The 22,207-nt window shown below is 46.4% G+C and overlaps 1 protein-coding gene across 1 annotated transcript in view; it reads right to left on the bottom strand.

The window, feature by feature from the left end:
• Positions 1–320: 320 nt before the first annotated feature.
• Positions 321–22,207, bottom strand: part of tbxa2r (thromboxane A2 receptor) — a 36,445-nt gene continuing 14,558 nt past the window's right edge. The window contains exons 2-3 of the mRNA XM_055658573.1: positions 8,489–9,335; positions 321–5,016 (exon numbers count right to left, since the gene is read on the bottom strand). Of these exons, the coding sequence (XP_055514548.1) occupies positions 4,765–5,016; positions 8,489–9,268 (1,032 nt within the window). The 5' untranslated portion in view covers positions 9,269–9,335 and the 3' untranslated portion in view covers positions 321–4,764. The remainder of the gene's footprint in view (positions 5,017–8,488; positions 9,336–22,207) is intronic.

Consider the following 22,207-nt stretch of genomic DNA (forward strand, 5'->3'; position numbering starts at 1 on the left):
TGTTCACAAAGCAATGGTTCGCCGGATGACCTGAGGCTGCAACACCCCTTTGTGGCCAGCTGCAATGGGACTGTGGGACCAAAACCTGGCAACTAATGCATATAAAACACAAAACATTGGAGTGACTCAGCGGGGCAAGCAGCATCTCTGGATAGAAGGAATGGGTGACATATCAGATCGAGACCATTCTTCAGACTGAGCGGGAGAGGGAGACACAGAGATAAGGAAGTGCAAGGTATGAGAAAGAGCTGGTGAGCAGGAGGAATCACAGAGGGGGAGCAGCGAGAGAAGTTGTTGCAAACTGACTAATGCATATACTGTGTACACTCAATGGGATGTTTCTACGCACTATATGCTTAACTGAGGTTTGTACTTAATGCATGACAATAATCTTACTCGTCTGTATGTAAAAACAGCATCTCACTGCACCTTGATACACGTGATAATAAAGGACCCATTGAACCATTGAATACTTGCTGGGCACTGAGCTTCTTGTTCTCATAAGACTCATTAAACTATTTTGAAGGACACAAAGTACTGGAGTAACTCAACGGGTCAGGCAGCATCTCTGGAAAACATGGATTTCGGGTCGGGACCCTTCTTCAGAGCCAAGTTCCTATAGCGGAGCAAGATAGACCACTCATGCTAAATGCAATGGGCTGACATGTGGTACGCAACGGAACGGAACGGAACGTGGGCCTTTTTTTCATTCATTTCCGTAACCGGACGGGAGCCGACTCGCAGTGTAATCAACGTTTATGGGGGAACAGTTTGTGTTAATAAATTAAAATTCTGAAAATGAGAAGCTTTTTACCAAATAACTTTTATTTTTACGGGGATGTTTCTGTAACCGGCTTCCGTCTCCGCACTAGTGTCCTACGGGATCTTTGGTGCGGAGACGGAAGCCGGTTACGGAAATAGGGCCTTAAATTACCCATGAATCTGCCCATGACTGTACTACGTCTTTTTCGTCGAGTGGACCATCTTGCTCGCTATAGGATCTTTGCTTCAGAGTGAAGGCAGGTCCCAACCCAAAATGTCACCTCTTCATGTTGTCCAGAGATGTTGCCTGACCCACTGCGTTGCTCCAACACATTGTGTCCGTTCGTGTAAACCAGCAATTGCAGTGCCTGGTTCTACGTTGAAAATATTCTGATCCCATTTCAAAATGGCAAGAGCCCAAACCTGGTATAAAATGGAACAGCAAGTTTATTGAAACCAGAAACCATTAGTACCTCATTAATCCTAGAATGCCAAGTTAAAATCAATTCCAGAAGCCCTGGCAGCACATTTCTGCATATTTGACAGTCTTAAAGTACATTTTTGGTCTGATAACCATTTCCATAAAGTTGAAAACAAAGTGAACTGTTGTGGGATGTATCACTGATGGAGACGAGTCAGAGTATAGAAGAGAGATCGACCGACTGACCAAATGGTGGCAGCACAATAACCTGGCCCTCAACACCAGCAAAACCAAGGAACTGATTGTGGACTTTGGAAGGGGTAGGATGGGGACCCACAGTCCTGTCTATATCAACGGGTCGATGGTGGAAAGTGTCAAGAGCTTCAAATTCCTGGCCGTGCACATCTCTGAAGTTCTATCCTGGTCCGAGAACACTGATGCTATTATAAAGGAAGCACATCAGCGCCTCTACTTCCTGAGAACATTATGGAGAGTCGGATTGTCAAGGAGGACTCTCTCTAACTTCTACAGGTGCACAGTAGAGAGCTGACCGGTTGCATCGTGGCTTGGCTCGGCAGCTTGAGTGCCCGGGAGCGGAAAAGACTACAAAAAATAGTAAACACTGCCCAGTCCATCATCGGCTCTGACCTCCCTACCATCGAGGGGATCTATCACAGTCGCTGCCTCAAAAAGGCTGGCAGTATCATCAAGGACCCACATCATCCTGGCCACAGACTCATCCCTCTGCTACCTTCAGGTAGAAGGTACAGGAGCCTGAAGACTGCAACGTCCAGGTTCAGAAACAGCTTATTCCCCACAGCCATCAGGCTATTGAACTCAACTCAAACAAAACTCTGAACATTAATAAACCATTATCTGTTTATTTGCACTTTATCTGTTTTATTTATTGATGTGTGTATATATTTATACAATGGTATATGGACACACTGATCTGTTCTGTATTCATGCCCTCTATATTCTGTGTGCTGAAGCAAAGCAAGAATTTCATTGTCCTATCTGTGACACATGACAATAAACTCTCTTGAATCTTGAATCTTGAATCTTGAATCTTGATTTGGGAATATGACCATTAATAGATATGATTTAAATATTATTCAAGTTCACATCAAAACCAGTCAAGAGCTTGAGCAGGAGCCATATATCATTATAATAGGGAAAACCTGAAACAATTACATCATTATAATTTTTTGGTTTATTTCCATCAATCTAATCACAAGAAAATAGAGTGTTTTGTATTTTACCTCCCACTGTTCAGTACAAATGGTTTGTTTTCAAGGCTTTTCTTTAGTACAAATTGCATGGCTATGCCATAAAAATCCCAAACCATGGTTTGTTTTTTTGAAGATCAATAAAGGAAAGCTTGGATTGTTTTATCTGGATCACTGGAGGTTGAGGGGAGACCTGCTAGAAGAGGCCAAGCGGTAGAGTTGTTGCCTTACAGCGCTTGCAGCGCCAGAAACCCGGGTTCAATCCCGACTACAGGTGCTGTCTGCACAGAGTTTGTACGTTCTGCCCGTGACCGCCTAGGTTTTTTTCCGAGATCTTCGGTGTCCTCCCAAACTCCAAAGACGTACAGGCTGGTAGGTAGATTGGCTTGGCATAAGTGTAAATTGTCCCTATTGTGTGCAAGGTAGTGTTAATGTGCGGGAATTGCTGGTCAGTGCTGACTCGGTGGGCTGAAGGGCCCAAACTGAACTAAACTACAGTGTATACAATGATGAGAGGCATAGATAGGATAGATGGTCAGAACCTATTTCACAGGGTGGAAGTATCAAATACTAGAGGTCTGTGCGTTGAGTATGAGTCAGGTGGTCATGGTGTGGCTTTATAGGACGTTGGTTAGGCCGCATTTGACGTATTATGTGCAGTTCTGGTCGATCCATTATAGGACAGATTGTGGTAGCTTTGGAAGGAGTGCAGAGGAGGTTTACTAGAATGATGCCTGAATTAGACAGACTGGGATTGTTTTCTCTGGAACTCAAGAGGTAGCGTGGAGACCTAGAACAGTATATAAACTTATGAGGGGCATTTATCGGGGAAACAATCAGAACCTTTTTTCCCCAGGGTCGAAATATCAAATACTAGAGGACACAGCGTTAAGGTGAGAGGGGAAAGGTTGCGCGGGCAAGTTTTTTAACACAGAGGGTGGTGGGTGCCTAGAATGCGCTGCCGAGACTGGTGGTGAAGGCAGATACAATAATACGTCGCATTTAAGAGGCTTTTAGATAGGCACATGTATATGTGGGAAATGGGAGGCACTTGGATCACATTGGTCAGTCTGGGCAAGTTGGGCCAAAGGGCCTGTTTCCACACTGTACAACTCTGACTAATGTGCTGGCAAATAAGAGTTGGCATCATGTTCGTCACAGACATTGTGGGCCGAAGGGCCTGGTCATGTGTTCTACTGTTCTGTGTTCCCTGTTCTATACATATAACGAGTTTGAACCTTCACTGTGAACAGCTTGCCCCAGAACTCCATAGAAAGGATGATGGCACATTATTACCGTCTTTCCGTTGTCCAACAGTAACCCAATGATAACTGAATTTAAATAAAGCATTTTAATATAGACATTTTTTTACAGCCGCAGTCGAGTTCGAGTGTCACTGGGCTACATTGTGTTTTTCCTGATACCTGAAAAGAATATATGTGATCGTTGTGTTTTTTTGAAAACCTCTAACCAATTCCACTACAATGTCCGTGACACAAAGTGATCAAATAAGCTGTGCATTGTTGATCAAACGCCCATCACAAGATCCCGGGTTCGATCCAGACCTCGGGTGCTCTCTGTGTGGAGTTTGCATGTCCTCTAAGAGACCAAATGGGTTTCCTCCGGGTGCTCTGGTTGCCACCCACATATCAAAGAAGTGCAGATTTGTCGGTTAATTGGCCTCTGTAAAATGTTCCCTAGTGTGAACGGAGTAGATGAAGAAATAGGATAACACAAAACTAGAGTGGATGGGGATTGACGGACTCGGTGATCTGAAGGGCCTGTTCCTATGGTGTGGATCCAACCTAAACTCACTATATATACAAAGACACGTTAGTGGATATTATTTTTAAGGCAGAGATAGACATATTCTTGATTAGAACATGTGTCAAGGGCTATGGGGAGAAGGCAGGAAAATGGGTGCAGGAGGGAGTGATCAGCCATGATTGAATGGCAGAGTGGACTCGATGGGCCGAATGGCCTAATTCTACTCCTAAAACTTGTGAACTTGTGAACAAAGTGCTGGAGTAAGTTAGGAAATATTTCCAGTCAGGACCCTTCCCCAGACTGATTGTGGTAGGGGGGAGAGAGGTCGGTCCGGGACAAAGTCTGGCATGTGATAGGTGGATACAGATGAGCAGGGTTACATGATGTTCCAATCAACGGGAACAATTAGTCACAGAACACAATTCTTAAAGGGGCTTGACAGTCTTAAAGTAACAATTATTGTTTGCAATCAATGTTACACATATTACAAAGAAGAAAGCTTTAATATAATATAAAATACATTATTTACAAATAAGTATATCTAAAGTTTAGTTTGGCGGCAGTCCGTTCAGCCATAACTGTGTACTAGGAGGTTGTTACTGAGCCTTGTGTGAATCTTCTACTGTATGATGCATTCATAGTGGGATATAACGATGATATTGAAGGTCTTGATCGTAGACTTGGGTTGAACTTCCTCAGAACTGATCTCCTAAACAATATGTAAACCCAGGGATCTAGGATCTGGTTCCACGTGGCGATTCGAATGCAGATAATTAGATGTTTACCCTGCTTGATATTGTTGGGCAAATCCATCGCGATCTTGTTGAAGATAAATATCTGTGGGAAGCAACAAACAACTGGTGTTACTTCAATGATAGATAGATAGATAGATCCTTTATTGTCATTCAGACCTTACGGTCTGAACGAAACTATGTTGCCTGCAGTCATACACAGAATCAATAATAACAAAACATACAATAAACACCAATTAAACATCCACCACAGTGAGTTCACCAAGCACATCCTCACTGTGATGGAGGCAAAGTCTTAGTTTCCATCTCTTCCCTCCTTGTTCTCCCTCTGCGCTGAGGCGGTCGATCCAGCGGAGATCCAGGCCGGAGATGCCGCTCTCCAGTCCAGCAGACCTCCGTGGTGATGTCGCCGCTGCCGATAGCCGGAACGCCATCCCCGCTCCGAGACGGCCCGCCACAGCATCAGCTCCGGGCCGCCGCCCCAGCTCCAGGTCGCTGCCCCAGCTCCGGGTCCTGCAGTCTCCGCTCTGGGCCGCTGCCCCAGCTCCAGGCCGCCGCGCCAGCTTCTGGTCCCGCAGTCGCTGCTCCAGGTCCCGCCGTCTCCGCTCCGGGCCGCTGCCCCAGCTCCAGGCCGCTGCCCCAGCTCCGGGCCCCGCTGCATCAGCCCCAGGCCGCCGCCGAAAGCCAGAACGCCGCACCAGCAAGTCGGGCCACCGCTGCTCAGCCCCGAAGACGGCCAGCCTCTCGTTGGTAAGTCCTGGCTGGCTCTGCCTCCGGAGCCTCGGGGTCAGTCGCAGGCTGGAGGCCGCCAGCTCCGCCATTAGGCCTCAGCGCAGACGGAGGCAGAGAAGGGGGATACGACATGAAAAAGTCGCATTCCCCCGAAGGAAGAGACAGAGAACATGTTCCACCCCCTCTAACACAACCCAACAAACTAAAACTTAACCAAAACAAGACAAAAAAAACAACAGAAAAAAGTAAAGACAGACGGACTGCAGGCGAGCCGCAGCTGTTAACAGCGCCGCCACTTCCGGAGAATCAGGGAAAAATAATTATGCAGAAGGAGACACATAAACTGGTTATCAAATAAAAAAACGTGCAAAGTGCCGGAGTAACTCAGAAAGTCAAACAGCATCCTTGGAGGACTTGGATACTGTAGGTGACATATGAAGCAAGACCTTCCAGCCCATCATGTCAGGGCTAATGGAAACCTAACCTTGTGTTCCTCTTTACGATCTGTGGTCCTGCAAACCACTGTTCTTTAGTTTAGTTTAGTTTAGAGATACATTCCCTTCGGCCCACTGAGTCCACGCCAACCAGCAATCCCTGCACATTAACACTACCCTACACACACTAGGGACAATTTACATGTACACCAAGCCAATTAACCTACATACCTGTACATCTTTGGTGTGGGGGAGGAAACCGAACATCTCGGAGAAAACTCAGGCGGTCACAGGAAGAACGTACATCCTCCGTACTGACCGCACCCGTAGTCGGGTTCGAACCCGGGTCTCCGGCGCTGCAAGCGCTGTAAGGCAGCAACTCTACCGCTGCGCCACCGTGGCCGCCCTTCTTCAAGCATGTATCCAAGTACTGTTTGAGTGCAGCAATGAAGTGAGTGAGTGAGTGAGTGAGTGAGTGAGTGAGTGAGTGAGTGAGTGAGTGAGTGAGTGAGTGAGTGAGTGAGTGAGTGAGTGAGTGAGTGAAAGACACAGCATGGAAACGGGTCTTTCGGCCCACCGTGTCTACGCTAACCATCAATCTCCCGTTAACACTAGTTCTGTTTTATCCCACTTTCCAATCCACTCCCTACACAATCAAAGCAATTTACAGAGGCCAAGGAACCTTGAAACCTGCTCATCTTTGGGATGTGGGAGGAAACTGGAGCAAAAATACTCATGCCTTTTTTTGTATCCTATCTCGTGTAATTGCACCTTCCCTTCAAGCTGATTACCAGAACTGTATGTAGCACACAAACTGTGCCCAAATTAAGATTGTGTACATATTAAATATAAGCTCCCTACTCTTATGTCCTCTGCTTTGGCTAAGTAAAGAAAGCATAATTGTGCGCTTTTTAAACACCGTACTAACCTATCTTTAAGGAACTGTCGACATACACTCCAAGGTCCCTCTATGCATCTACCGTAAAAACATAAGACTATAAAACATATTGGGTCGGGTCCCTTCTGCAGACCGATTGTAGTAGGAGGGAGAAAGCTGGAAAATGCTGGGGATGGGACAATGCTGGCAGGTGATACAAAAAAACCACAAAGTGCTGGAATAACTCAGTGGATCAGGCAGCATCCCTGGAGGTGACACAGTGGCACAATGGTAGAGTTGCTGCCTTACAGTGGCAAAGACCCTGGTTCGATCCTGACTACGGTGCTGTCTGTATGAAGTTTGTAAATTGTCTCTGTGACCGCGTGGGTTTTCTCCGGGTGCTCTGGTTTCATCCCATACTCCAAAGACGTCCAGATTTAAGGCTTCGGTAAGTGGTAAAATTGTCCCTAGTATGTGTCGGTTACTGTACGGGGTGATCACTGGTCGGCACGGACTCGGTGGGCTGAAGGGCCGATTTCCACATTGTATCTCTAAAATCTAACCTTGTCCACTAACACTATCCTACACACTAGGGACAATTTACAGATGACTGAAGCCAATTAACCTAGAAACCTGTACGTCTTTGGAGTGTGGGAGGAAACTGGGGCATCCAGAGAAAACCCACACGTTCACGGGGACAACGTCCAAACAGCACCCATAGTCAGGATCAAACCCTCTGGTGCTGTAAGGCAGCAACTCTACCGCTGCACCACTATGTACAACATATGGTATCATGGCACCACATATCGCAGGAACACATGGCAACATAATATAACACATTAACATTGGAGAATGAGTTTCATGGCATTTGTCCTTCATCTCGATATGTCGGCATCTACCGTTACTACTCTGTTTTGGAAAGGTCAATTAGTAACCAATTAATATGGTCTCCAAATCTGAGGAAAGACATTCTTGCCATAGAGGGAGTACAGAGAAGGTTCACCAGACTGATTCCTGGGATGTCAGGACTTTCATATGAAGACTGGATAGACTCGGCTTGTACTCGCTAGAATTTAGAAGATTGAGGGGGGATCTTATAGAAACGTACAAAATTCTTAAGGGGTTGGATAGGCTAGATGCAGGAAGATTGTTCTCCATGTTGGGGAAGTCCAGGACAAGGAGTCACAGTTTAAGGATAAAGGGGAAATCCTTTAGGACCGAGATGAGAAAAACATTTTTCACACAGAGAGTGGTGAATCTCTGGAACTCTCTGCCACAGAAGGTAGTTGAGGCCAGTTGATTGGCTATATTTAAGAGGGAGTTAGATGTGGCCCTTGTGGCTAAAGAGAAGGCAGGTACAGGATACTGAGTTGGATGATCAGCCATGATCATATTGAATGGTGGTGCAGGCTCGAAGGGCCGAATGGCCTAGTCCTGCACCTATTTTCTATGGTTCTATGTTTCTAAGTTATCCAGTAATTAGTGGTATTACAACCTGACGAATTGATACATACAAACAGTGGAGCCCAGCAGACTGTGGCGATGATCATTATACCCAGGAGTTGGACCATCATCTCAACTTCGTGATCTCTCCTCCTTTCAACACCGAGTTTCCTGAAGCATACTTTGAACAGTGTTACCACGCTGATTGTATTCAGGATAACAGACAGTGCCAGAGATAACATGCCAACGCTAGAAAACAGTATTGAAAATGCAACATCATTTGAGTTGCTTGTCATGTTGAAGAAACACCAGGAATTGGGCCACTGGTGCACGTAATGCCCCAGGCCGCAAATGGGCAGGATGGCGATGCAGAAGGCAAAGAGCCAGACGAAGAAGACCGAGCACCAAGCCCGTCGTTTTGAGGCGTTGGTGGAACGCAGAAAGGGCTTGTTTATGCCCAGAAACCTCTCCACTGCCATGGTGGCTCCCAGCAGCAGCGGGGAGAGCCCGAAAAAGACCATGGAAAATCCCAGGAACCTGCAGAGGTGCAGATCGGGGTCCACTTCGTGCCAGCGGAACGCGGTGTGGTGGTAGGTCAGGACAATGGACGAGGTGGTGGCGAGGCCGAGAAAATCCGTCAACACCAGGCCGCAAAGGAAGATCAAGAAGGAAGACCTCGAGCGGCTCCGTGCTTTTCTGTAAGCGCTGATGAGGACCACCAGCGCGATGAGGTTGGAGAGGAGTCCGACAGCTGAGAACACGGTTGAAAACCACGGGGAGGCGTGCATGCTGACGTTGGTGCAGTTGTTTTGGGTCGGCAGGGTCGCGTTGCAGGCGTACGCTTTCCCCATCAGGCTGAAGACCAGCGGTTTCTTTACCAGAGTCGTCCCCAGTTCCAATAATTTCCGCCCAGGACCCCTGCAAGAAAGGTAAGAGTTAATGTTACGTGCTTCAGCAAAGTTGTACTAATTACAATACGAAAAACAATAGTGCAGGAGGATCGCAATGCTGTCAGGCAGCATCTGTGGAGGAAATGTAAAAACTAAACACAAAGGTTTACCTGAAAAAATGTGCCCTTTTTTTATTAGAGTTTCAGACTTTAGAGATACAGCGTAGAAACAGGTCCTTTGGCCCAGCGACCACCCTGTACATTAGCACTATCTTGCTCGCTAGGAACAGTTTACTATTTTACGAAGCTAATTAACCTATAAGCCTGCACGTCTCTGGAGTGTGGGAGGAAACCGGAGCACCCGGAGAAAACCCACACGGTCATAGGGAGAACGTACAAACTCCGCACCGATAGTCAGGATTGAACCCGGGTCTCTGGCATTGTAAGGCAGCAACTCAACTGCTGCACCACTGTGCTGCCTTTACATTTTATTTTGGTAGGAAAACTCAATGCCAACAAATGATGCTAACAATTTCTAATTTAACATAGAACACAGAACAGGAGAGCACAGGTTCAGTCCACAATGCCCATGTTGAACATGATGCCAGGTTAAACATATCCCCTCAGCCTGCATGCGCTCCATGTCCCTCCATTCCCTGCATATCCATGTGCCTGTTTAACTCCACAATCAGTTCAGTTCAGTTTTATTTGTCATATGTAGGTTAACACAGGGTCAACGGTACAATGAAATGTGTTTGACAAGACAACGGGTCACCTCAGCAATGATATTACAAGAATAAAAATAAGATAAAATAAGATAAGATAAAAGTAACATTAGGAGCAGACGAGGGCATTCGATCCAATTTGTGATTCCAGCTACCAAGACAGATGTGTACAGTAATTCGTTCTTCCCCCGCACAATTAAAGCATGGAATAATCTCCACCCAACTATTGTTACCCAACCAGATGCAACTAAATTTAAGGTAGCTCTTTCTTCCCAATAACCCTTTCTGGCTTGAGTTGGATGATCAGCCATGATCATATTGAATGGCGGTGCAGGCTCGAAGGGCCGAATGGCCTACTCCTGCACCTAATTTCTATGTTTCTATGTTTCTAAGTCCTCCCTCCACCACCTCCAGTTTAAATTCCATTTGGAATATTTTGGAGGACCAAGAAACCAAGAAACCAAGAACATTGGTAGGTAAACGCCAATAATAAATAAAATAATCAACATATATGATGTGTTTATGAGTTCAGGAGCCTGATGGCCTGATGATAAATACTGTTCTTATGTCTGGTGGTACGTGCAGCCATGTTCCTGTGTCGTCTGCCTGACGGTAACAAGGAGAACAGTCTGCGTGCTGGGTGGCTGTGGCCCTTGATGATGCTGTGTGCCTTCCGCAGGCACCGCCTGTGAAAAATGTCCTGAATGGCCAGGAGACAGTTGCCAGTGATGTGCTGTGCTGCATTCACCACTCTCTGTAGTGAATTGCCACTGTGGGCAGAACAGTTCCCGTACCAGACTGTGATGGAGCCCGTCAGCAGACTCTCGATGGTGCATCTGTAGATGTTTGTGAGGATGCTGGCGTTCATGCCAAACTTCCTCAGTCTTCTCAGGAAAAAGAGCCGCTGTCGGGCTTTCTTTGTTATTGTGTCCGTGTGCAGTGTCCAAGAGAGGTCCTCAGTGATGTGCACACCGAGGAAATATGGATGGGGAGGTGTCCACACCCCTGCTGTCTCCTGTAGTCCACGATCATCTCTTTAGTATCTGCCTCCACCACCTCTGGCAGATAGTCTCCCCAACCATATTCCTCCGAGTTTGAGGACTAGTCTTTATATGAATGGAAACCCCCTGATCACACAAGGGTTCTGAGAACTATCTGTAAACCTAAGTAGGAAACATTGTCAGCTGAGATCACAGAGGTTGCACTAGTTGGTTAATTAGTTGCAGATTAGTCCAGAGAGATAAGCTCTATGACATTTCCACCATGGGAAAAATACTTTGACTGTCTACCCTATCTATGCCTCTCATAATTCTATGTACCTATGTCAGGTATTCTTTCCTCGTGCAACCTGACCTCCAAAAATGCAACACCTTACACTTAAGAGTCAGAGAGTCTTGGAGATGGAAACGGGCCCTTTGGCCCAACTTATCCAAGCCAGATAAATTGTCATACTGGGCTAGTCTCATTTGTCCGCATTTGGCCCATCGCCCTCTAAACCCTTCCCACCCACATATCTGTCCAAATGTATTTTAAAGTTGTAATTGTATCTTCTTCTACAGCTTCCTCTGGCATATCGTTCCAGATATGGACTAACTTTTGGGTGAAAAGTTTGCTTTCCCCCGAGGTCCCCCAGAGGAGGTAGATAAGGCAGGTACTGTAACAATGCTTACAAGTACATGGGTAGGAAAGATTAGGAGAAGATGGAGCAAATGCTGGCATATGGCACTAGCTTGAATGGGACATCCGGGTTGGCATGGATGAGTTGGGCAGAAGGGCCTCTTTCCATGCTGTATCATGTTGTGACACCATGACGAGTGGAATATATTCAAAGTGGGATACCCAATTCGACGAGCTTGAATCAATGCTTGTTTTTTTTACTGCAGTTTGGCAGAACTCTTTGAGGGACACTCCGTTTCTGTGCATGTGCTCCCCCTCACAGTTACTGCCACAAGATTCCCTCAAATATACACGTTGCAATCTTTAGTGAAAGTGTCGCAACGGTAGTGTGTTGGGTGGAAAAGATTGCCGACCACCTGTCCCCCCAGCAAGGGCTGTGCGGTCAGTGCCACTGGTGATATGGCCCCTGGCGAGAACAGCAGTCCAACAGTGAGAAGACTTGTGCAGAATGATCAGAGAAAATTAAATCAACGAGCAGTGAAATCGAACTTCATGGCAAACCTCCAACCCTGTTCCCCGAGGCTGTAGATTTACAACATGAGTAGATTCCCTGCCCTCTTTCACTTCCTCTGCTCAACGAACCGTCGTGGTTCCTTGCAACACCCTGGGTTACCAATGACCTCTATCTATGACCCACGATCATCCCTACTGTGCTCCGCCATCTGTCCTTCATTCCCCTTTCCTCTTTTACAAACCGTCTCTCAGTTACGATATCTGGAGACCTGCCATGAGCGTACACCACTATTGAGGGAACAGCTCGTAGAGTTGCTGCCTCACAGCACCAAAGACTCAGGTTCGATCCTGACCTTGGATGCTGTCTGTGTGGAGTTTGCACGTTCTCCATGTGGCAGCATGGGTCTCCTCCTAATGACATGCAGGCTTGTAGGTTAAATGGCCCCTCTGTAAATTGCCCCTGTAGGGAGTGGGTGAGAAAGTGGGATAACGTAGAATTAGTGTGAATGGGTGGTTGATGGACACGGTGGGACAAAGGGCCTGTTTCTGTGCTGTATCTTTATATCTAATAAACATTTCTCTCCACAGATGCTACCTGACCTGCTGAGTTCCTCCAGCACTTTGTGTTATGCTCAAGATTCCAGCATCTGCAGATTTTGCCTTTTTGTCTTTTTTGATCCCTCCAACTCCTTTGGTTACAAGAGCATCCCCTTGCCTTCCCCCACCATTCCCCTCCCTCTCTGCATTGCATAGATGGACTCAATAAAGCACGGTCTCTACATCCCTGTTGAGCTCCGATCACCCATCCAGTTTACTACCATCTTCCTTCTTCTGCCAGTGCAAAGGGGACCAAATACTATTTACCCCATCTTCCAACATTCTTCCCAGCAAACCGCCAGTTGCAAAGCGGGAAGAAGTTCATTTAGTAGCAAAGAATTGAATATATCGGTTTATACCAAAGATAGACGCAAAGTGCTGGCGTAACTCAGCAGGTCAGGCAGCATCCCCGGTGAGAAAGGATCGGTGCGGTTTGGGTTGGGACCTTTATTCGTACCGGAGGACCAGGACAAATCAGGGCCAGCCACGGGCAGGATGGTGCCCTGGTAGACCCATTGTTGGCTAGGGATGGTGTGATCTCAGGGCAGCTGTCAGAACCTTTTTTCCCCAGGGTGGAAGATGTCAAAGACTGGATAACATTGTTTTAACGTTAGAGGGGCAAAGTTTAAAGGTGATGTGCGGCACAATTTTCTTTACACAGAGAGTGATGAGTGCCAGGGGTGGTGGTGAAGGCAGATATGATAGTGGCATATAAGAGTCCTTTAGATGGGCACGTGGATATGTAGTGAATAGATATGGATTACGTGCAAGCAGACGAGATTAGTTTAACTTGGCATCACTTTCGGCACAGACAATGTGGGTCGAAGGGCCTGTTCCCGTCCTGTACTGTTCTATGTTCACAAGTTATAGGAGTAGAATTAAGCCATTCAGCCCATCGAGTCCACTCCGCCATTCAATCATGGCTGTTTGCTAATCCCACTCTCCTCCCTTCTCCCCAAAACCCTTGACACCCCTCTAATCAAGAATTTGTCCATGTCTGCCCTCTGTCTCTCTCTGCCTGTGTTCTGCTTACACAGTTGCGCACACAGACGCAGTTCCTCATTTTGAAGCTACCATGCAAACTCTCCACTAACTTGTTCCATGAAAACAAACAAGGCTGCATGAAGCTGATGCCCCAGATAGTGAATGTGTGAAGCTGCACCCACTGATTTCCTGCATGTGGTTTAGACTGCATTAGGTGTGTAGGCAAGGCCCTGATTAAAGCCACATTGCACCATAGTTATTCACTTTACTGTCGGTTCTGTGCGTTTTGGGTTAGTGAATCAAGCCGCTTCATTTAACCTTTCGATACCCTGGGTTCACACCCCGGCCACTCCCTCTTCTACCCTCTCCCATAAGGCGAAAGATATAGAAGTGTGAAAACGCACAACTCCAGTTCCCTTCACTCCATAAATGCTGCCTCACCCGCTGAGCTTCTCCAGCATTTTTGTCTACCTTCGATACCAAGTGTGTATAGGATAGGGTTCAAGTGCGGGGATCGCTCGTCGGTGCGGACTCGATGGGCCGAAGGACCTGTTTCCGCACTGTATGCCTAATCAAAAAAAAAAAAAGTCCAATCCATGTAAAGATATGAGTGGCATCTGCAGTTCTTTCTTAAACAAAACTTAAAATGGATTGTTTAAGAAGAAACTGCAGATGCTGGAAAATCGAAGGTGCACAAAAATGCTGGAGAAACTCAGCGGGTGCAGCAGCATCTATGGAGCGAAGGAAATAGGCAACGTTTCGTCCCGAAACGTTGCCTATTTCCTTCGCTCCATAGATGCTGCTGCACCCGCTGAGTTTCTCCAGCATTTTTGTGTATCTTAAAATTGATTGATTGGTTGATTGCAAGATACAGCATGCCAACAGGTCCTCAGCCCACTTTCACATCTACTGTATATAGTCGCTACACACTAGGGGCGATGTGCAGAGAGGTCAGTTAACCTTCAAACCCATGCATCTTTGCGACATGGGAGGAAACTGGAGCACCCGTAGGAAACCCACCCAGCCACAGGGAGAATGTACAAACTCCACACAAGATCAGCATCGAACCCGGGTCTCTGGCGCTGTGAGGCCGCGGCTCCACAAACTCCGCCTCTGTGCCGCCCTTAACGCATTTTACTTTTTCCTTCAGTGCCACATCTTTTTGACCTCACTACCTGGAACTCCTACCCTCTCAACATTGTAGGCACACCGCACACCAGAAGGACTGCCACAATTCAAGATAGCAGCTCACCTCCACATTTGCGATGAGGGGTGGGCAATGAAATGCTCTCTGAGCCTGCAAAGCTCCCCATCACTTGAATGAATGAAAAGAAAGAGTATTGGATGAAGGCAACATCAACGATGCCCATTACAATGGATAAAGTGCCATGTTGGAATACACCCATTGTTTTTTCCAAATGACCATATAAAGCTTCATCATAAAGCTAAGGTCAGATGGACGGCAAGAGTATGACGTCATTGGAGACCAGCAGTTTACACTTGTAACAGCAGAGGATAAGCTGAATGTAAGCACATGAATCTATTCCAGTTTTCCAAACATTGGATAACAACGTGTTTACTTGAAACATACTTCGATCCAACATTTTAGATTTTATTTTCGTAGCGGCTTTGAACAGGAGCAAAGTAAATGGCAACACATCAACTTAAAAAAATATATATTATACAAGAGCTATCAAGTAATAAAAAATAATTTAAATAAATCATGGAAAATTATCATTTAGTTGTAAACAAGAAAGCTACACTTGATTCTAATTGTTGGCAGGAAGGCAATAGGAAAAGTACAATAAATGATCCATTAAAAACGGCTACAGACATCGATGGAATTTGTAGCTTCTACATACCACTAAACAATTCCAATGTTTGAACTGTTATGAAACACCAAATAAGGATTTATTCCTCAAGTTTTGACAGTGGCCAGTGAAATTATTAAATCATAGAACTCGGAACTTTAAAGTAACCTAATTAATTATATGAACTGGCCTCTTAGTAATGAAAACAAACGTTTTTGTGAGTTTTAATAGGTTTAAGTGAAATTTCTTTGTGGTGATATCAAAACAATTTTAGATCAGTTTTTAGTTCTAGATTTTAGTTTAGAGATGTCGCGTGGAAGCACGCCCCTCGGCCCATCTAGTCCATGGCGACTTTCGATCACCCGTTCACACGCGTTCTATGTTATCCCACTTTCGCATCCACAGCCTGGGGGGGGGGGGGCAATTTGCAAAAGCCAAGTAACCTAAAACGGTGCACGTTTTTGGGACGAGGGAGAAAACTGGAACATCCGGAAGTAACCCATGTGGTCACAGGAAGAACATGCAAACTCCACACTGACTGGATCCAAGGTCGGGATTGAACCCGTGCCTCTAGCACCGTGAGGCATCAGCTCTGCCATCTGCTCCACTGTGTTGCCCTCAATTAAGACGTCACTTGAAATAGGGCAGAATAATTCCCTATGAATACATTAAATAAGCAGACGTTATTAGTTTAGTGTAATTTAGTTTTGTTTAGTGTCATGTGTACCGAGATACAGTGAAAATGTTTTTCTTGCATGCAATCCAGTCAATGGAAAGACGATACATGATTACAATCGAGCCGTCCACAGTATAAACCAATGTGCGTTGAGTTGTATGCAAACCAATGAATGCCCTTTGATATAGTTTTTTCCTTCAGCAAAACAAATAACTAAATGTTGTTAAAATATTTTTATACAAGGGAGATTTAAGGAATCGTGGTTGGGGGTCTGTCTCTGTGAAGACTGGGAATGGAATATTTGAAAGGTTTAGAGCTTCCAGGAATGACCTGCAGTAACAGAGAAGAACTAAAAGGAGTGTTTATGTCTTATAACATAAACACTGCCATAAAAAGTGATATTAGGCAGGCTTATATTTGGCATTGTCACCTGTACCGAGGTACAGGGTTCACAACCTTTTATCCGAAATTCCGAAAACCGAAAAGCTCCGAAAACGGAAATTTTTTCCAGGATGTCGTCTGCCACCAAAGCTCGCGTTTGGCGCCAAACTTGACTCGAACGGACCCACGGTCAACCCAGGTCTGCACTACTGTACTACTGTAGCTACTTAAACATCTGTAAATCATTGCTTAAATGTTAGTCAGTTAGTTTGGAGGTCTTTTATGTGGTGGGTGGGGGGGGGGGGGGGGGGGGGGGGGAAACTTCTTAGTCTCCTCGGTCAGAGAGGCAGTATCCCTCCAAGCTGCTTCTTCGCCCCGTCCTCGCGGCCTACCATCGAGAGTGGAGCGGCGTTTCCTGTCGGGACTGGCCGGGACTACAGCTTCGGCGGCAGTGGCGGCGCAGCGCTGGGATACCAGCGGGGAGCGGGCGATGCCGGTTGGAGCTCCGACCCTGGCGAACATGATCCCTGGCTCCGGAGCGCTGTGGCCGCCGACTCCCAACATCGCGCAGCTGGGGCTGTCCGGGCGTCCGGCCGTGGGCGACGCTGGATTTGGAGCGCCGCGGAGCCAGGGATCGAGTTCGCCGGGGTCGGAGTTCCAACCGGTGCGGCCTGAGGGCTACGAGTGCCCCGGTCTCTGTGGAGGAGGCAGCCGCTCCAGACTTTCCAAGCCGCTGAGGAATTGTTTCACCCAACGCTGGGGTTCCATCTTTCACGGCAAGAGCCGAGGGCCCTGAAAATCATCGGACTGGCTACTGCATGTAAGTATATTTTCATGTGTTTTTATAGTTTGAGCCAGTTTATGTTTAAAGTTTTACTTAATGTTTTATCTTTTTTTAAATTATTTATTCGGGGGAATCAAGAATCCCCGAGCTAGGCCACCTAAGGCCATGTAGCCCCGCTAGGGTGACAAGAGAGCGCTACCTCCCTCACCGAGTAACTGCCGGGATCGAGGTGCAAACCCGCGACCTTGCGGCCATGAGCCGAGCACTCTACCACTGAGCCACCCGGTCCCCTGTAATGTTCTATCTAAAAAACGTTAAAATCTACGCTACAAATCTTCCATTCCGAAATCCGAAAAATTCCGAAATCCGAAAAGTGTCTGCTCCCAAGGTTTTCAGATAAAAGGTTGTGAACCTGTACAGTGAAAAGGTTTGGTTTGCGTCCTATCCAATCATATCAGATAATAATATACAAATATAAGCGAGCCTAACTCAAGTAGAATAGGTAGAGCAAAGAGGAAGATACAGAGCGCTCTTCATGGAAGTGCACCAGTTCCTTTGACAGACTCTAATATCTGCAATGGGCTGGAAGTGAATCGGTCAGTACCCTAACTTATGGAAGGACCATTCAGAAGCCTGCTAACAGAGAGGAAGAAGCTGTTCCTGAGCCTGATGATGGATGTTTTCAAGCTTCTGTACCTTCCGCCAGACAGGGCCAGAGAGAATGAGTGACTGGGGTAGGACAAGTTGTTGATTATATTGACTGCTTTATCGATGCTGTGAGAAGTAATTAAGGCCTCGGTCCAGGTCAGTTTCTGGTCAGTGGTAACCTCCAAGATGTTGCTGGTGATAGTGGCAACGGGAAGTGGTGAGACTACTTGTTGATGGAGCAGAGCATTGAAGACTCTGGTGGGCTACATTGGCAGCTTGCCACTGTCATCCCAGGTCTGCATAGGGGCACGTATTTGGCCGTAGGTGCCTCTTTGTCCAATTTTTTCTTCAAGGGAGCACAATCCTCATCTCAACCAAAGAAGATCAGATGAGCTCCCACACCACATCCACTTCATGGCCAGCTAACTACCACGTTCAACATGTTGCTCCACTTTCATCTGTGGTCCAGTGAGCAAGGGTTGTCTCCCCTTGACTAAAGGAGGCACAACAGACAATGATCACAGAGGTATATGGGCAGCCATGGTGGCACAGCGGTAGAGTTGCTGTCTTACAGTGACAGGGGTTCAATCCCTACTACAGGTGCTGTCTGTACGGAGTTTGTGCGTTTTCCCCATGACCGCGTGGGTTTTCTCCGAGATGTTCGGTTTTGCTCCCACACTCCAAGGACACACAGGTTTGTAGGTTAATTGGCTTGGTGTATATGTAAATTGTCCCAAGTGTGTATAGGATAGTGTTAAATTGTGAGGATCGCTGGTCGGTGCTGACTCGTTGGGCCGAAGGACCTGTTTCCGCACTGTACGCCTAATCAAAAAAAATAAATTGAATAAAGTAAAGATATGAGTGGCAAAGATAGAGTGGACAATCACAATATACTGTATTTCAAGGACATAGCTATAGTATTGGTTTAAGGTGAGAGGGGCAGAGTTTAAATGAGATGTGCCGGGCAAGTGTTTTTACACCAATGGTGAGAGGAAGACTGAAAGATTATGAAAGGCATAGATAGGGTAGACAGTCAGAATGTAACAAACAAGGAACTATAGATGCTGGTTTACAAACTAAGGACACAAAGTGCTGGAGTAATTCAGCGGGTCAGGCAGCATCTCTGGAGAACATAGATAGTGATGTTTCGTGTCGGGCACCCTTCTTGTTGTGTCTTTTTAGACAGCCAGAAGCTTGTCCTCAGGGTGGAAGATGTGAAAGATGAGAGGGCACAGCATTGAGGTGAGTGGGGCGAGGTTTAAAGGAGATAAGTATAAAAAATTAGCAAAGGCATAAATAAGGTAGGCAGTCAGAACCTTTTTTCCCCAGGATGGAAGATGTCAAAGACTGGATGACATTGTTCGACATTAGAGGGGCAAAGTTTAAAGGTGATGTGCGGCGGCACAATTTTCTTTACACAGAGAGTAACGAGTGCCTGGGATGTTCTGTCAGTGGTGGTGGTGGTGAAGGCAGATATGATAGTGGCATATAAGTCCTTTAGATGGGCACGTGGATATGCAGTGAATAGAGGGATATGGAGCACGTGCAAGCAGATGAGATCAGTTTAACTTGGCATCACGTTCAGCACAGACTTTATGGGTCGAAGGGCACAACTACTGTTCAATGTCCACAAGTTATAGGAGTGGAATTAAGCCATTTGACCCATCGAGTCCACTCCACCATTCAATCATGGCTGATTGCTAATCCCATTTTCCTGCCTTCTCCCCATAAAGGGCCTGTCCCACTTTCACAACCTATTTCACAACCTTTTTTACTCGTGGACATTTTTCATCGGGCTAGAAAAAACGCCCCGACCTACTTGATTCCACGAGTACCTGCGACTAGCATCACGGCCTGCTACGACCTACATACAATCTCCTACGACCTCGTGACGACCATGCTGCGAGTATGAGTCAAAGGCAAACTGGGCAGAGGTCGTGAATTAGGTCATGAAAGTAGGACAGGCCCTTAACCCTTGACACCCGTTCAATCAAGAATTTGTCTATCTCTGCCTCTGCCTCTGCCTGTGTTGTGCTTACACAGCTGCGTTTACAGCCGCAGTTCCTCATTTTGAAGGTACCAGGCAAACGCTCTACTAACTTGCTCCATGAAAACAAACAAGGCTGCATGAAGATGATGCCCCAGATAGTGAACGTGTGAAACTGCACCCACTGATTTCCTGCATGTGGTTTAGACTGGTGTGTAGGCAGGGCCCTGATCAAAGCCACGTTACACCATAGTAATTCACTTTACTGTCAGTTCTGTGTGTTTTGGGTTAGTTTGGGGGGGGGGGGGGGGGGGGGGGGGGGTGTAGGGGAGGGTGTCCCTCCCCCTCCCATTGGTACGGAGCTTTTGCATTTTTCAGCTTGAAATTGTGCAATCTGGTGCATACTGTAGCGAGTATTTTAACACACTTGAATGCAATGTTTATGCTTTAATTTGGATTAGCTATGAATAAGGTTAGGCTAAATTACATTTCACAGTAGAGCCAGGCTCTGATCAACACATGAATGATCTTTGTATATTCATAAATGGAAATCAGATTGTAATCAAACATTTGGCCCATGTTGACCAACCTGGGTCTCACTGCACACCTGGTACTACTCCTGACCCTGACCCCAGTTGCATACCTTCTCTCATTTCTGACCCTGAGTCCAGCCTTACACCTACTCCCCTATTCTACCCTGATCATAGCTGCTTACCTGCTTATGTTCGCAGTGCTGAACACTCCCATTGTCCCAGCTTTGACTGCTCACCTAGTACTATTCCAGACCTAGACTCTGGATGCACACTTGGCTTTGCTCCTAGCCCCTCTGCACTGACAATAAACCCCACACTTAAAGCCCCATATCTGACCCCCTGGACGTAACCTATTATGTTCAAGTCCATAGTTGCTTATCTAATGCGGTAATCCATTGGCTTTCTTGTTATCTAACATGCTAGTTGCTTTGTCAAAGAAGTTGTCAATTGGTTGAACACAATTTCTCATCCGTAAAATTATACTCAATCCGCTGTGTAAGTATTCTGTTACCATTTCCTTCATTTTCCTAACAAACTGTCCTGAAGTAATTTTCACCCCGCAATATTTTCAGTATTTTGCCGTCTTCCTCTCAGCTGGGACTTTTCCAAAATGCAAAGTCCAATAACTATATATTTAAGCAGTATTATTCTACTAAATGTGATCTTGAGAGTACATGATATTTTCTGTGATATTCATAACACAATGATAAAAAGATCTTTGTTTTGATTGTTATGATCATGGCTGTTCATCTAAAATCAGTATCTCTTTCCTGTTTTCATATCCCTTGATTTCGCTAGCCTCAAGAGCTAAATGTAACTCTCTCTTGAAAAGATCCAGTGAATTAATTGCCTTCTGTGGCAGAGAATACCACAGATTCACAACTCTCTGAGTGAAGAAAGTTTGTCCCATTTCAGCCCTAACTGGCCTAGCCTTTATTCTTAAACTGTGACCCCTGATTTTGAACTCCCACGACATCGGGAACATTTTTCCTGCAGTTACAGTAAGTGAAAATCTAGCAGGCAAGCAGGATGCTTTCACCAACCACCGCCATTTGAAGGCCACTATCTTCCACTGTTTCTGCTCAGTGCCTGGTACTTACTTCCAGAAGCCACTGGTTGTCCTCCAGGATACACCGAGCCGCAGCCTAGTCCATGCCAGTCACCTGGGAGAATTCGGCACAGTGACTCTTACGGTAGCGGTGCAAAGCTTCCAACGCCTCCGATGATCTGAGACTCTTGCACTGAGGCTGCTCCATGGCAAACACTCGCCAGCCCGACAAGCATTCGCCAGCCCCGGCTCCCCGTCCGCATCTGTCCCCGCCGCTGCTTCTGCTTCCATCCCTCCCTCAGCCCCAGCTCTCCAACACCGGTGGCCCATGCAGTTGATATGAGTTTTGAAATTTTTGTTGATCACAGAATTTCTCACGACAGAGTGTGAGAAATTTGTGATCAACGTGAGAGAGTGAGAATTTGGCGAAATGCGTGATTCTCACGCTCAATGCATGAGAGCTGGCAGTCCTGGTCTCTTCCTTGCTGTTATCAGGCAACTGAACCATCCTACCAACAACTAGAGACTACTCTCTATCTCATCGGTGACCCTCGGCTTATCTTTGATCGGACTTTACTGGCTTTATCTTGTAGTGAA

Source organism: Leucoraja erinacea, chromosome 29 (assembly GCF_028641065.1).
Source record: "Leucoraja erinacea ecotype New England chromosome 29, Leri_hhj_1, whole genome shotgun sequence".
Lineage (NCBI taxonomy): Eukaryota > Metazoa > Chordata > Chondrichthyes > Rajiformes > Rajidae > Leucoraja > Leucoraja erinaceus.